Genomic DNA, 12,625 nt, shown 5'->3' with positions numbered 1-12,625 from the left:
CTTCTCTTGCCTTTTGGGGGTGGTGGTGGTGTTTTAGAAATATGCTTATATCTATGCCATTTTCTTCCTGGAGAGTGAGATAAGAAGCCAGTTTCACATTAAAACAAAAAGTCAGATGCAAGTCTTCAAACAGGAATGAAATAGTAATACATTTTAAATTCATTATGAACGTATCACTTTCTGTATCCCAAACATGTTTTAACATGTATGGGTTCATGTTCAGTTCAGTGAAATTTATGCCTAACAAAAAGAATATGTTGTCTTGATAAAAAACTGCAAAGACAGCTGACCTCTTGTTAGAGGTTATGGATTTGGTAACTTTTACCTTGAAATAAATTCCCAAGTACGTGGAAGGGTTTGGATGCTTAATAGGGGTGATTTTTAAAAGTAGTCCTCACATAATTTCGGTGTCTAGATCACATACACAAATAGTAGGAGCTTAAGGTTATGAGGATCTCAAATCTAATCATATTCCTCTATTCATTTTCACTTAAGAAGGCCAAAACAATGGAAGTGTATCAACGAGGAGTCTATCTTGTGGGCCTTCATTATGTTTGATGTTTTACTTAAACAGTAACTTCATAAAATTTTAGTATTACACTTGTCTATTCTATAACCTTTTTGTATTTTCAGTTTTTCAGACAAATTTCCATTTTAGTGGTGGTATTTAAGAATGCTTTTTCTTGGGGTGCCTTGCTGGCTTAGTAGAGCATGTGACTCTTGATCTCGGGGTTGTGAGTTCAAGCCCCACATTCGGTGTAGAGTTTACCTAAAAAAAAAAAAAAAGCTTTTCTTTCTTTCTTTTTTTTAAATTAACATATAATGTATTATTTGTTTCGGGGTACAGGTCTGTGATTCATCAGTCTTACACAACACCCAGCGCTCACCACAACACATACCTTCCCCAATGTCCATCACCTAGCCACCCCATTCCCCCACCTCCCTCCCCTCCAGCAACCCTCAGTTTTTTCCTAAGAGTAAGAGTCTTATGGTTTGTCTCCCTCTCTGGTTTCGTCTTGTTTCATTTTTCCAAAAAAACGCTTTTCTTTGGTATCTAGGTATTTGTGTTCATCAGAGTATTAGAATTGTAATGGTAGAATTAATATGATTATGGAATTCTTATGAAAGGGATGTTGATATTTTCTTTAACACCAACTTTTAACTTTCAAAAGGCTGTAATTTCCGTAAATATAGAATGATCATATTATCTATATCTATTTTTCTAAATCAGGACCCTTTGGAGAGTGAAAAAATATACTTTTAATTATGACAAGACAAGAGGCCCAAACCAGGACATGTGATCTTAAATATAATCTCTTTAGCCATGATTATCATGTAATTTTAATTTTGTTTTAGAGTCTGGTAAAGGAGGCATATTATTAATCCAGTAGTTCTCAGTTTTTTGTTTTGTATATCAGAATCACTTGTAAAGCTTTCTCAAAATACACATTTATGATATTAAATCACCAGAGATTCTGATTCACTAAGTGTTGGGAATCTATTTTTGTTTCAGTTTCATCGTTTATTCAGATCAGTGGTCAAGATTAAAAACTACAGATATAAACCAGTATTCTCATTCACAGGCAAATGTAATGAAGATAAATCCTCTCTTTTATAGTCTGTTGATTATGATAATCCAATTGTTACACTTTTAAATTATCCTTAGTAGATTAAGCAAAAATGAACAGTACATTGCTATTATGTATGTTACTAACGTTATGTCGAACATAAATGTTACAAGTATCATTTATTACATAAAATATCTTTTAGTGGCTTTTTTCTTTGTTTTGCACTGTTTCTGAGCTTTTAAAAAAAATTTAGGCTTTTTGCTCTTAGAAATAGGATCATATGGTATGTTCACCAACTGTGTTGTATATGCTTTCAAAGAAGAAAAAGAAATGCGGTTGTTTATATTTTTTGAAGATGGTAGTTTATTTTTTACTTCCTCTGAAATGGATTATTTCATTAACTATTTATAACTGAGCTGGTATTTTACAGTTATTTTGAACTAATATAACTAGGATATGTACAGCATAGGAAAAGATACTTTTTTTCAGGCTTATTCATTGAGAAATAGAATAAAAAATGAAAGGCTAATGGTAAATTTGGTTATTCTCAGAATTATTTGGGAGATTGATTGTTGTCATGGGACAGTGTTAGTGCTTCATCTGCTTATAATTTTCTGAATTAGATTTTCACAGGTTATACTAAGTTTTCCCTTAATTCTGAATAAATATTTCTTTAAGAATGTAATATTTTTCTGTTTTTCCATAATTTTCATTGAAATTTTTATTCACAGTATGTTGGCTTAATAATAAAAGAATTTAGAGTTCTTAAAAAAAAAATGAAAAACCCAGTAAATATAATTCTTCCACTTTTTATGGTAGTACATGGTAACTTCACAGTTATACATCCCCAAATTATAACCTTGGAGTTACTCTTTTCTTTTTTCATTCAGGATATATTTATTGGGTATCTACTGAATGCCAGGCCAGACATTTATTGGATATCTACTGAATGCCAGGCCAGGCGTTATTTTCAGTATATGAGATATGTTAGTGAACAAAACTGATGAATACACATACCCTCACAAAGCTCACATTCTAGTTAGGGAAGGTAGACAATAAACATAATAGGTAAATGATAAAAGTGGTACATGCTTTGGGAAAAAGGGAGCAGAGTAAGGAGGATTTTTCTGTTACTGTAGGACTTGATTAGCAGGATCATGTGCCCTACTAATAATAGAGATATAGTTCATTATAGGTGTGTGAGTCACTTGCAGTTTGATTTATATAGTTTTGTCCCTTAATGTTCTTTTTCTGTAGGTTAGTCTGGGGCTATTTATTTTCTGCTCATAGTTTTCCTAATCACCATTTTGTTTCATTATTTACATGTTCCACAAGGTCATTGCAAAGTATAAAAAGATAAACTTGATGCCACTCTTTGAAGAGCTTAGGGTCTCAAGTTTTAAAACTAGTTTGAGTGGTTCCCCCTGCTGGCATAACTGATAAAGGTGGCCAAATGCAAGTTTAATTGCTGACATAAAAAACAACATGGCTGGTTTGAGTTTTTCTTCCTTTTTGTGATTGAGACCTAAATAAGTCTTTTTTGTGTGTTTTTGTATGTTTTTGTATGTGTTGCTTAAATGAGTGAAATGACTTAAAAGAGGGGGCTTGATCTGTTAACTACATAATCAGTTAAGTATGGGTAATGGATAAAACCCTGTGTTGGTATAGCCCTTAGAACTAGATTTTCAGTTATTTTAAGCTAAACGTATATATTAAAAGGAAGTTAATGTGGAAAATTAATGGATTCTTATTCCCTTCAGTACCTTTGAAACTACCAGAGATGGTGACAACCTTAAAGTATAATTTTTGGGGTAATTAGATATAAACTTGCTGTGGTTTGCATCCAAAGTTGATAGGAGAATAGCTCTGTTCTTGAAATTTCTGCGTATGTTCTACTTTGTACTCCTTCCTTATATGTGTTTGGTAATTAGTAATATTAGAAAAGTTTATAGGTAAGTGTAATGTCATGAGGACTAAACTAATTATTGGGAATATTGATGAAGGATTGAGATGAAACTTACTCTTTAAAAACCTTTCCTGAAGAAAGTTGTACATTATAATCAGTGATTTTGGCACAAAATACTTGGTTTGTTTTGGTATCACTAGTTCATGTTTTGTTAATTAAAATATTCAGAACATTTTTAGTCTTACCGAGTAAATAATTTTATTAGGTGACTTAAATGGTCAGTTTTGGCTGATAAAATTGCACATAATTATTGATTTAGTATTAATTATTTCCTTAGATAAAGATGTATATACTTGCAAACTATAGTTGGTACTGGGAGAATGAATTTACCTTTGTTATTCTTTTCCTTTTGTGCATTAGGCTATTGTGGAGCTGATATCAAGGCCCTGTGCACTGAAGCTGCCCTGATTGCCCTGCGGAGGCGGTACCCCCAGATCTATGCTAGCAGTCATAAACTGCAGCTAGATGTTTCCTCAATAGTGCTCAATGCCCAAGATTTTTACCATGCAATGCAGAATATTGTGCCTGCTTCCCAGCGTGCTGTCATGTCTTCGGGACATGCACTATCCCCCATCATAAAACCACTGCTGGAAAGAAGCTTCAACAACATCCTAGCAGTCTTGCAAAAAGTGTTTCCTCATGCTGAAATTAGCCAGAGTGACAAGAAAGAAGGTACTATAAAGTACTTTTTCATATTGTTAAAATGAAACAAGTACAGGCATAAATAAATTCTGAGTTTCCTTATAAGGTTATTTATGTGTTATCCTTTAAATTTGCCATGAATATAGAAAATGTATCTATTTCACTCACTAGGTTATATTCCAGGCCTGGCATTTTGCCTAGCATATGGTAGTTGCCTAGTGAATGTTTGTCAAAAGAAAGAATGAGTATTAGTTCTATTTGTTACCTCTTGGGACATTCTGACTATCTTAATGGAGAAGTGTTACTATCTTTAGAAAAGTTGACTATAATAATGATGGCTTACATTTATTTTATTATAAAACCATTAAATAAATTGTCACTTATTAATCCTCCTAACAGTCCAGTGGGGCAGGTACTTTTATACTGTAAAGGAGGAGACTGGGAGATGTAGGAAGTATTCACTTATTTGGGGTCATTCAGTAAGTTCTAGGGCTTACTCAAACCCAGGACACCTGACTCTTTAGCCTGCGCTCTTAACTGAGTTGCTTATAATGTCCCTCTGGATTCAACTTCTCAAATATATTTCGTTGGTACTGGCAGGGCACTCTTCAGTGTACTGTATTAATGGAGTGTAAATCATTAGTAAGGGAGTAAATTAGAACCTGGTTATATAAGGTCTTGAATTCTAGCTTTAAGACTGGACCTGAGATAAAAATAGAATACTGTCGTGTTATGCACAAACAATGAATCATGGAACACTATATCTAAAACTAATGATGTAATGTATGGGGATTAACATAACAATAAAAAAATAAATAAAAAAAAGAATACTGTCTTTAAAAAGTCATCCATGGGGGGCGCCTGGGTAGCTCAGTTGGTTAAGTGACTGCCTTTGGCTTAGGTCATGATCCTGGAGTCCCAGGATCCAGTCCTGCATCGGGCTTCCTCTGACCCTCCTCCTCCTCATGCTCTCTGTCTCTTTCTCTCTCAAATAAATAAATAAATAAATAAATAAAATCTTAAAAAAAAAAAAGTCATCCATTTACAGGGAAACTTTAGGTTTATATGCTAACCAAAGTAAGGTCTGAACTTTGAAGAGAGGGTAATGAGTTTTAACTATCTTAATTTTCCCAATTCCTAATATCTTATTTGGCATGTAGGCTGTACCAGAAAATTGTTCAATTAATTATACTAACATTAAAAATATTATATATAGTAAAAAATCATCAACAATCAATGCATTTTGCTGTTTTTATAAATTATACTTTTTGGAAATTGTATTTTTCAGGGATAGATTCTCATGAAATATGACATGGATTACTTGATCTCCTAAGTTTGTCAAATAGGGAGGGGAACAAATATTTTATTATGAATGAGTCAGGTACTCTGCCATGAATTGTACTTTTCTTATGTCTGATTTTCATAACTGAGGATATGTATCTTTTTCCCCAAATTTTTAAAAAAAACTTGTGTCGCCTTTAGAAAATCATAAAAATCGTATCTTCCCATTTGAGAGATTATGATAGTTCATTTTTAAATTTTTTTAAATTTAAATTCAGTTAATTAACATATAGTGTATTACTAGTTTCAGAGGCAGAGTTCAGTGATTTATCAGTCTTGTATAATACCCAGTGCTCATTACATCACGTGCCCTCCTTAGTGTCCATCATCCAGTTACCACATCCCCCAAACCCCCTTCCCTCCAGCAACCCTGTTTGTTTCCTATGATTAAGAGTCTCTTATGGTTTGTCTCCCTCTCTTGATTTCGTCTTGTTTTATTTTTCCCTCCCTTTGCCTATGATCCTCTGTTCTGTTTATTAAATTCCACATATGAGTGAGATCATATGATAATTGTCTTTCTCTGATTGACTTATTTCGCTTAGCATAATACTCTTTAGTTCTGTCCACGTCGTTGCAAATGGCAAGATTTCATTTTATTTGATGACTGAGTAGTATTCCATTGTATATATATATATATACCACATCTTCTTTATCCATTCATCTGTCAATGGACATATGATATAGTTCTTTTATTTTCATTTGAGAATTTTTTATGGCATTACTGTTTTCTTACAAATTTATTAAATAAATACAAAGTATGCTTTAGTTCCACTTCTTCATGTGCCAGTGGAGAAGAGAAAAAAATTTGATTATTATTTGATTATTAATAATTATTTTTTAATTATTTAGATATATTATTCTGGTTTGTTTGGGTCTTAATATTCTTCTTAGACTGGTATATGAAATTATCACTCAAAAGGTATTCAGTTATTTTTCAGGTTAACTTTCGCAATATTGTTTGTACTAAATATTTAGCTTATAAAATCCATTGAACTCTGTATCTGCCAGCATAGTTCAGTACCTCTTTGTAGAAATTATTCCTCTTTTTTTTCCTTTTTTTTTTTTGGGAGAAGAGTACGATTTTTATCAATGTTAATTCTCTCATTTCTCCTACACATGTAGCATTGCTTCTTATTGAGCGAATTGACACTTTTGTTAGGTATGTGTGAAGCACAGTTATTAGTACTTCAGGTTGTAGTCCAGGTAAATTTTAAGTATTGCACTCTCAATAGAGATTCCAGTTTGTTCATTGAGCAGTAACAGCAGACTCATATAGAGACTAATGTTACTTGAATGAGTGCATTTTTAAGATTGGTTTTGTTTCCACGGATTTCCTGACTCTTAACTAGACGTATAGATGTGTGTATATGTGTATGCCATGTTAAAAAATAAGTCAGTTTGTTCCTTGTTGTTGTTTTTATAAGAGTTGGCCATAACTTTAGCACCCTAGTACCTAAGCAAGATATCGTATATGAAATGCACTGGTTTTGGTCAAATTAACTTAGAAATTTTTAATAAGTATGTGGGTGTTTTATGAGAGTGTCATTTCTTTTCCAGACTTCTTATAGTTAGTCAATGAAGTCTTCCGAATCACATCTCTTAGCACTTAGGCAGTCTGTAAGGGTAAAAGAATTCCATTAATTCCAATTACAAATTATTTTAAAAACCTGCAGTTTGTCAATTTGCCTGGTTGATCTCTGTTATTTGATAGGTAATATATTAATGTCACATGATTTTTAAACCAATTTTCCTTAGCTTTGGTGGGGCACTAATACTAAAGGACTTTATAAGCCTCATAATCTGTGTGATTTTTTTTTTTGGAACAGATATAGAAACTCTGATTTTAGATGATAGTGAAGATGAGAATGCTTTATCAATTTTTGAGACCAGTTGTCACTCAGGATCACCAAAGAAACAGTCATCAGCTGCTGCTGTACATAAACCCTACCTTCATTTTACAATGTAAGTAACATATCAATTTTTTTTTTAAATTTAGAGTGAGTTTTACTGTTTTATGGTTAGAATTATGGTATATTTTTACTTATGGTTGTAACTGAGGACTTTGTTTTCTTCAGCTGTTTGGACACAATTCTAGGAAACTTTTACTGTGTATGCTTTTTTGTCTGGTAATAAATGGGTTTATTGGTCAACTAAAGATTATTTTTTTCTTTTTTTGTTTTTTAAAGATTTTATTTATTTATTTGACAAAGAGAGACACAGTGAGAGAGGGAACACAAGCAGGGGGAGTGGGAGAGGGAGAAGCAAGCCTCCCGCCAAGCAGGGAGCCCAATGCGGGGCTTGATCCCAGGACCCTGGGGTTATGACTTGAGCCGAAGGCAGACGCTTAACGACTGATCCACCCAGGTGCCCCAAAGATTATTTTTTTTCTAAACTGTGATTTCTGTGTGTGTGTGTTTTTTTAAGGAGATTTATTTGTTTATTTAATTTTAAAAATTTTATTTGAGAGAGAGAGAGCACGTATGGTGGGGTGGGGGAGAGCACAGGGAGAGGGAGAAGCAGACGCCCTGCTGGGAGCTGGATTACAGGACCCTAGTTCTTGACCTGAGCTGAGGGCAGATGCTTAACTGACTGAGCCACCCAGGTGCCCCTCTTTTTTTTTTTTTTTTTTAAACCAGGGTGGAAGAAAGGGTTGTATTTTAGAAAGTCAGCTTATGTCCCCAATTTTAATGCCTTTTATTTTGAACTAAAATGGTCAAAAATGAAATATTTATCGTGATCTGGAGTATTTTAATTTGTAACAAGTGTCAGATGATAGTTTAGGGATTCTAAGAGTACTAAAAAGATTCTGAATTAGAAATTTCTCAGTAAACAGATTAACAACTTTTTGATTCTCCAAAACCTCATTAGTGTACTCTTTCCTGATTTAGATTTTATGGTTTTTCTATTTACATTTACCTTTATCCATGTTAAAGCAGCTTTTGTTAGGCACTTTTTATTGGGTAAACAACTTTAGTGCTAATGTAATTTTAAATTAAGAGACCAAATAGTTTTCAAATACTAGCAGCTTCATCACTTGCATTTACATAATTAGCATGATAGTTATAGGACCATAATGCCCTGTCAGGTAGGTCTGATAGCACTTTTATTAGAAAAGGCTGGATTGATTGTATGTACTTTTTAGTAATTTTTTAAAGAGATATTTTGAACAAATTTAAGTCTTCAACTTGAAGTTTCTCCCATGTAGATTTTGGTTAAATGTTAATTTGATTATTTGCACTGATAACTCTTTCTTATTTTTTATTTTTTTAAAATGAGACTAAGTTACTTTCATTTATTCTTTTTTTTCTTTTGTTCTTTAACAGCAGGTTCTTTTCTTCTATTCCAGATCTTTTATGCCCTCAGGGACGTTTTCTTAGAATTTTTTTCAGTACTTTTACAAATCTATTTTACTGATGGCTAAGGGAAAACCAAATCATTTTTTTTCTGGTTCTCACCTGGCTACCCTGTGTGCATGTGTGTGATTTGTTTAGTTATTTGGATTTGAAATATATAATAGGAGCTAAGAAACTCTTATCAGAAGACTTGTTCCAGTTTTATGATATAGCTCTGTTGTCAGTAAAGTGATACAGAAATAGATTTTGATTTAGAAAACTTCATGTGCAGTTTTGAGGCTGACTTTTTATTAAGAACATTCTCTGTCATTTAATGTGTATCACGGTATGGTTTTGCTTGGTTTAACCTTTTTGAAGGAATTGGTTTAATTTTAGCTTCTAAACTTTTTTTTTTTTTTTTTATTTATTTGACAGAGAGAGAATGAGAGAGAAAGCACATGAGAGGGGGGAGGGTCAGAGGGAGAAGCAGACTCCCCGCCGAGCAGGGAGCCCGATGCGGGACTCGATCCAGGGACTCCAGGATCATGACCCGAGCCGAAGGCAGTCGCCCAACCAACTGAGCCACCCAGGCGCCCAATTTTAGCTTCTTTTACATAAAATTTCTAGTTCATGATGTGATTTTTATTTAATAGGGAGACAGGTATATCCTAGAAGTAAGCTTTTTTTGTTTTAGATGTTTTGATAAATTCCATTTATTTATTTCTTTATTTACTGACCCATTCTCCCAGTTTTTATGTGTTTATGCCTGGCACTGTATTAGGTGCTAAAAACATAAGCATGAGTAAGATATAAAGTAGTTCTTACTCTGGAGAAATTCTTTTTATTGAGGGTGACAGACATTGTGATATGGCTAAAGTGCTTTATAGCAGAACTAGAAGCTTTCATTGGGAAGTCAAGGAAGGTTTGCTGTCCTTCTGAGTATGAAGGGTTACGAGTTAGCATCTGATGCTCATTACAAACTAGACATGTGGTAGATATATAAAGCTTGAGGTTTTATATGTAGCAATACATACAGGCCTCTCATCAGTCATATAGCATTTGTGGTATCAATATTTTATAGACGAGGAAACAACCACAATGAAAAATAAGTAAATTGCCCATGATTAAGCTGCTAGCAGGTAGCAGAGTTAGGCTCTGTACTGTTTGTTTCCTAGGATCTTATTATTATTATTTTTATTATCTATGTAATTTCCAAATTGATTTCTGAGCTTAATAGGTAGATAGGGAATTGCATTGTTTTTTTGGGTAGGTTGGACAGTAGGATTTTCATACTTCCCACAAAGCATACAGTTTAGAATAGAGGCCTTTAATAAGGGCTGTACGTGTTTTTTGTTGTTGTTGTTGTTGATTTGGTTTGGCTTTGTGTTTGAACAAGTGTTAGCATGTGCTAGATCAATACAGAAAAAGTGCTCAATAGGTAGAAAGCATGACTTTAATACTGGTCTCCAGTAACACTAGCTTGGGCATTGTTGGTGGGTTTCTGTTTCTGGGAATAGTTTCCTAAAGCAATGTTGAAACCTTTTTATAGACTTAAGGTGAAATAGAAGTCAAGATATTTAAAGTCTACCAATCTGATAGAAAAAACCCTTATGATGGAAAATAAGTTTTCTTTCTGACTGTATATTACCATAAGGGGATTAGAAACAGAGTTTTCTGAGGTTTTCTAAATGAAAATAGCTTTGTTTTTTCTGATTAGAAAGATGATATACTCTGTAGAAAATTCAAGTAATAAAGAAGAGCATAAAGAAGAAAGTAAAAATTAAAGCCCAAGCACCTGAAGGTAATTTTTGTTAAAGTTTTGGTGACCACACTTCCATATTTTCTCTGTGTGTATAGACAGACCCACATATTATTTTATGTAAATTAAAATCCTCCTGTAAGGCTAATGTAACTTGCTTTTTTATCTACTACATTGGGAAAGTTATTTCATGCCAGAATATGTTTAATGTCATTCTTTTAAAATAGCTACATAGTATTTTATTTTTTGGATGTTCCATAATTTTTATAACCTTATTAATAAAAGATTGAAATTTCTAATTTTCTTCTTTTATGATAGATATGTGGATCTGGATAGGCATCTTTCTCAGTATACATTTTTAACATCATTATCTGATTCATAGCTTAGGGTAAATTTTAAAAACAGTGATTGCTATGTCAAAGGGTATATACATTTAAAAACTTGATACAGGTTGTTAAATTGACTTCCAGAACAGTTGTACCAATTTACATTTTTCAGCACTGATATATGAGAGTGTTATTTTTCCTATACCCGTGTCAATTCTGAACACTGCCTTTTTACATCTTTGCCAACCAGATAGATGAAAATAGTATCTTCTTGCTTGTTTGAATCATTCATTTGTTCTTTCATATTTACTCATTCAGATATTTTGTCAAAGTGCCCATCATGTGCCATATGTTGTCCTAGGTACTTGGAATATGTCAGTGAACAAAATGGACAATGACCCCTGACCTCATTCAGCATATGTACTAGATGGAGATAGATAATAAAACAATAAGTGTAATAGGTAGATAAAATATTAGAAGATATGTACTATGAAAAAAACGTAGAGAATGTTAAAGAGGTAAGGGAGTCCTTGGGAGTGGGATGAATTGCAGAATATCCTTGGGATATATATTTTAGAATGTATGTGACATAATTGCCAAATTTAATTTTGGAAAAATTTTGCTTTTTTCCATTATCACTAGTCATGAGAAAACCAATTTTCCCAACATCTACTCACTAATGGTATTAAAATTAATTTTTAGTTTATCAGTCTAACAGATAAAAGATGTGTTTTCATATTTTTTTTTATAATTTGGCTTTTTTTTTAAAAGATTTTATTTATTTGAGAGAGAGAGAATGAGAGAGAGAGAGCACATGAGAGGGGGGAGGGTCAGAGGGAGAAGCAGACTCCCTGTCGAGCAGGGAGCCCAATGCGGGACTCGATCCAGGGACTCCAGGATCATGACCTGAGCCGAAGGCAGTCGCTTAACCAACTGAGCCACCCAGGCGCCCAATTTTCATAATTTTTTAATCTCTGTTAATAACTACCAAGTCTCCCCCCGACCTGTAACTACCAAATCTTCCTTCTTCCCTCCCTCCTTACAGCTCTTCCTTCCTTCCTTCCTTCCTTCCTACCTACCTACCTACCAAGATTTATTTATTTATTTGAGTGGGGGGAGGGGCAGAGGGAGAGTGTCCTAAGCAGACTCTGTGCTGACTATGGAGCCCAGCGCAGGGCTCAATCCCACGACCCTGAGATCATGACCCAAGCAGAAACGAAGAGTTGGACGCCCAACCAGCTGCGCCACCTAGGCGCCCCACCAAATCTTTCTTAAGCCAACATTGGTCTTGAGTTTTAGACCATCTCTAGCTGCTGATTGCCCTTAATATGCCACACACATCTTTCAGTATGTACTGGACTGTGTCTCCCCTTCTCCTGTGAGTCTGGTGAGCTACCATCATGCAGGTATTACAACTAGAATTGGATATCATCCTCAACTCCTTCCTCTTTCTTTCCTATGTATCTAGTCAATGTCTAGGTCCTGTGAATAAGTCTCATCTCAGGCTGTTCCTTCTCACCTCCTCTGACACTGTTCTTGTCTAGATTATCATTAACATCTCATGCCTGGGTTATTACTGCAGACTCCTAACTGGTCATCTTTCCTCCTGTTTTGTCTTCTTTCAAACCTTTTCCTATACTGACATAGTGATCTAGAGTTATCTTCCAAAAACATGTGTATGATCATATCAC

General features: G+C 34.0%; 1 protein-coding gene across 3 annotated transcripts in view; it reads left to right on the top strand.

Moving 5' to 3' along the window:
- The window catches only part of ATAD2B (ATPase family AAA domain containing 2B), a 157,156-nt gene that overhangs the window by 79,537 nt on the left and 64,994 nt on the right, over positions 1-12,625 (top strand). For all 3 annotated transcript variants that reach the window (XR_013441620.1, XM_078056034.1, XM_078056033.1), the window contains exons 16-17: positions 3,895-4,206; positions 7,344-7,479. Coding sequence is in view for 2 of the 3 variants with exons in the window: in XM_078056034.1 (XP_077912160.1) it covers positions 3,895-4,206; positions 7,344-7,479 (448 nt within the window). In the remaining variant the exon portion in view is untranslated. The remainder of the gene's footprint in view (positions 1-3,894; positions 4,207-7,343; positions 7,480-12,625) is intronic.

This window comes from Halichoerus grypus, chromosome 10 (assembly GCF_964656455.1).
Source record: "Halichoerus grypus chromosome 10, mHalGry1.hap1.1, whole genome shotgun sequence".
In the NCBI taxonomy this organism is placed as follows: Eukaryota; Metazoa; Chordata; class Mammalia; order Carnivora; family Phocidae; genus Halichoerus; species Halichoerus grypus.
Note: the sequence above shows the minus strand (reverse complement) of the source record. Positions and strands in the feature narration are given on the sequence as shown.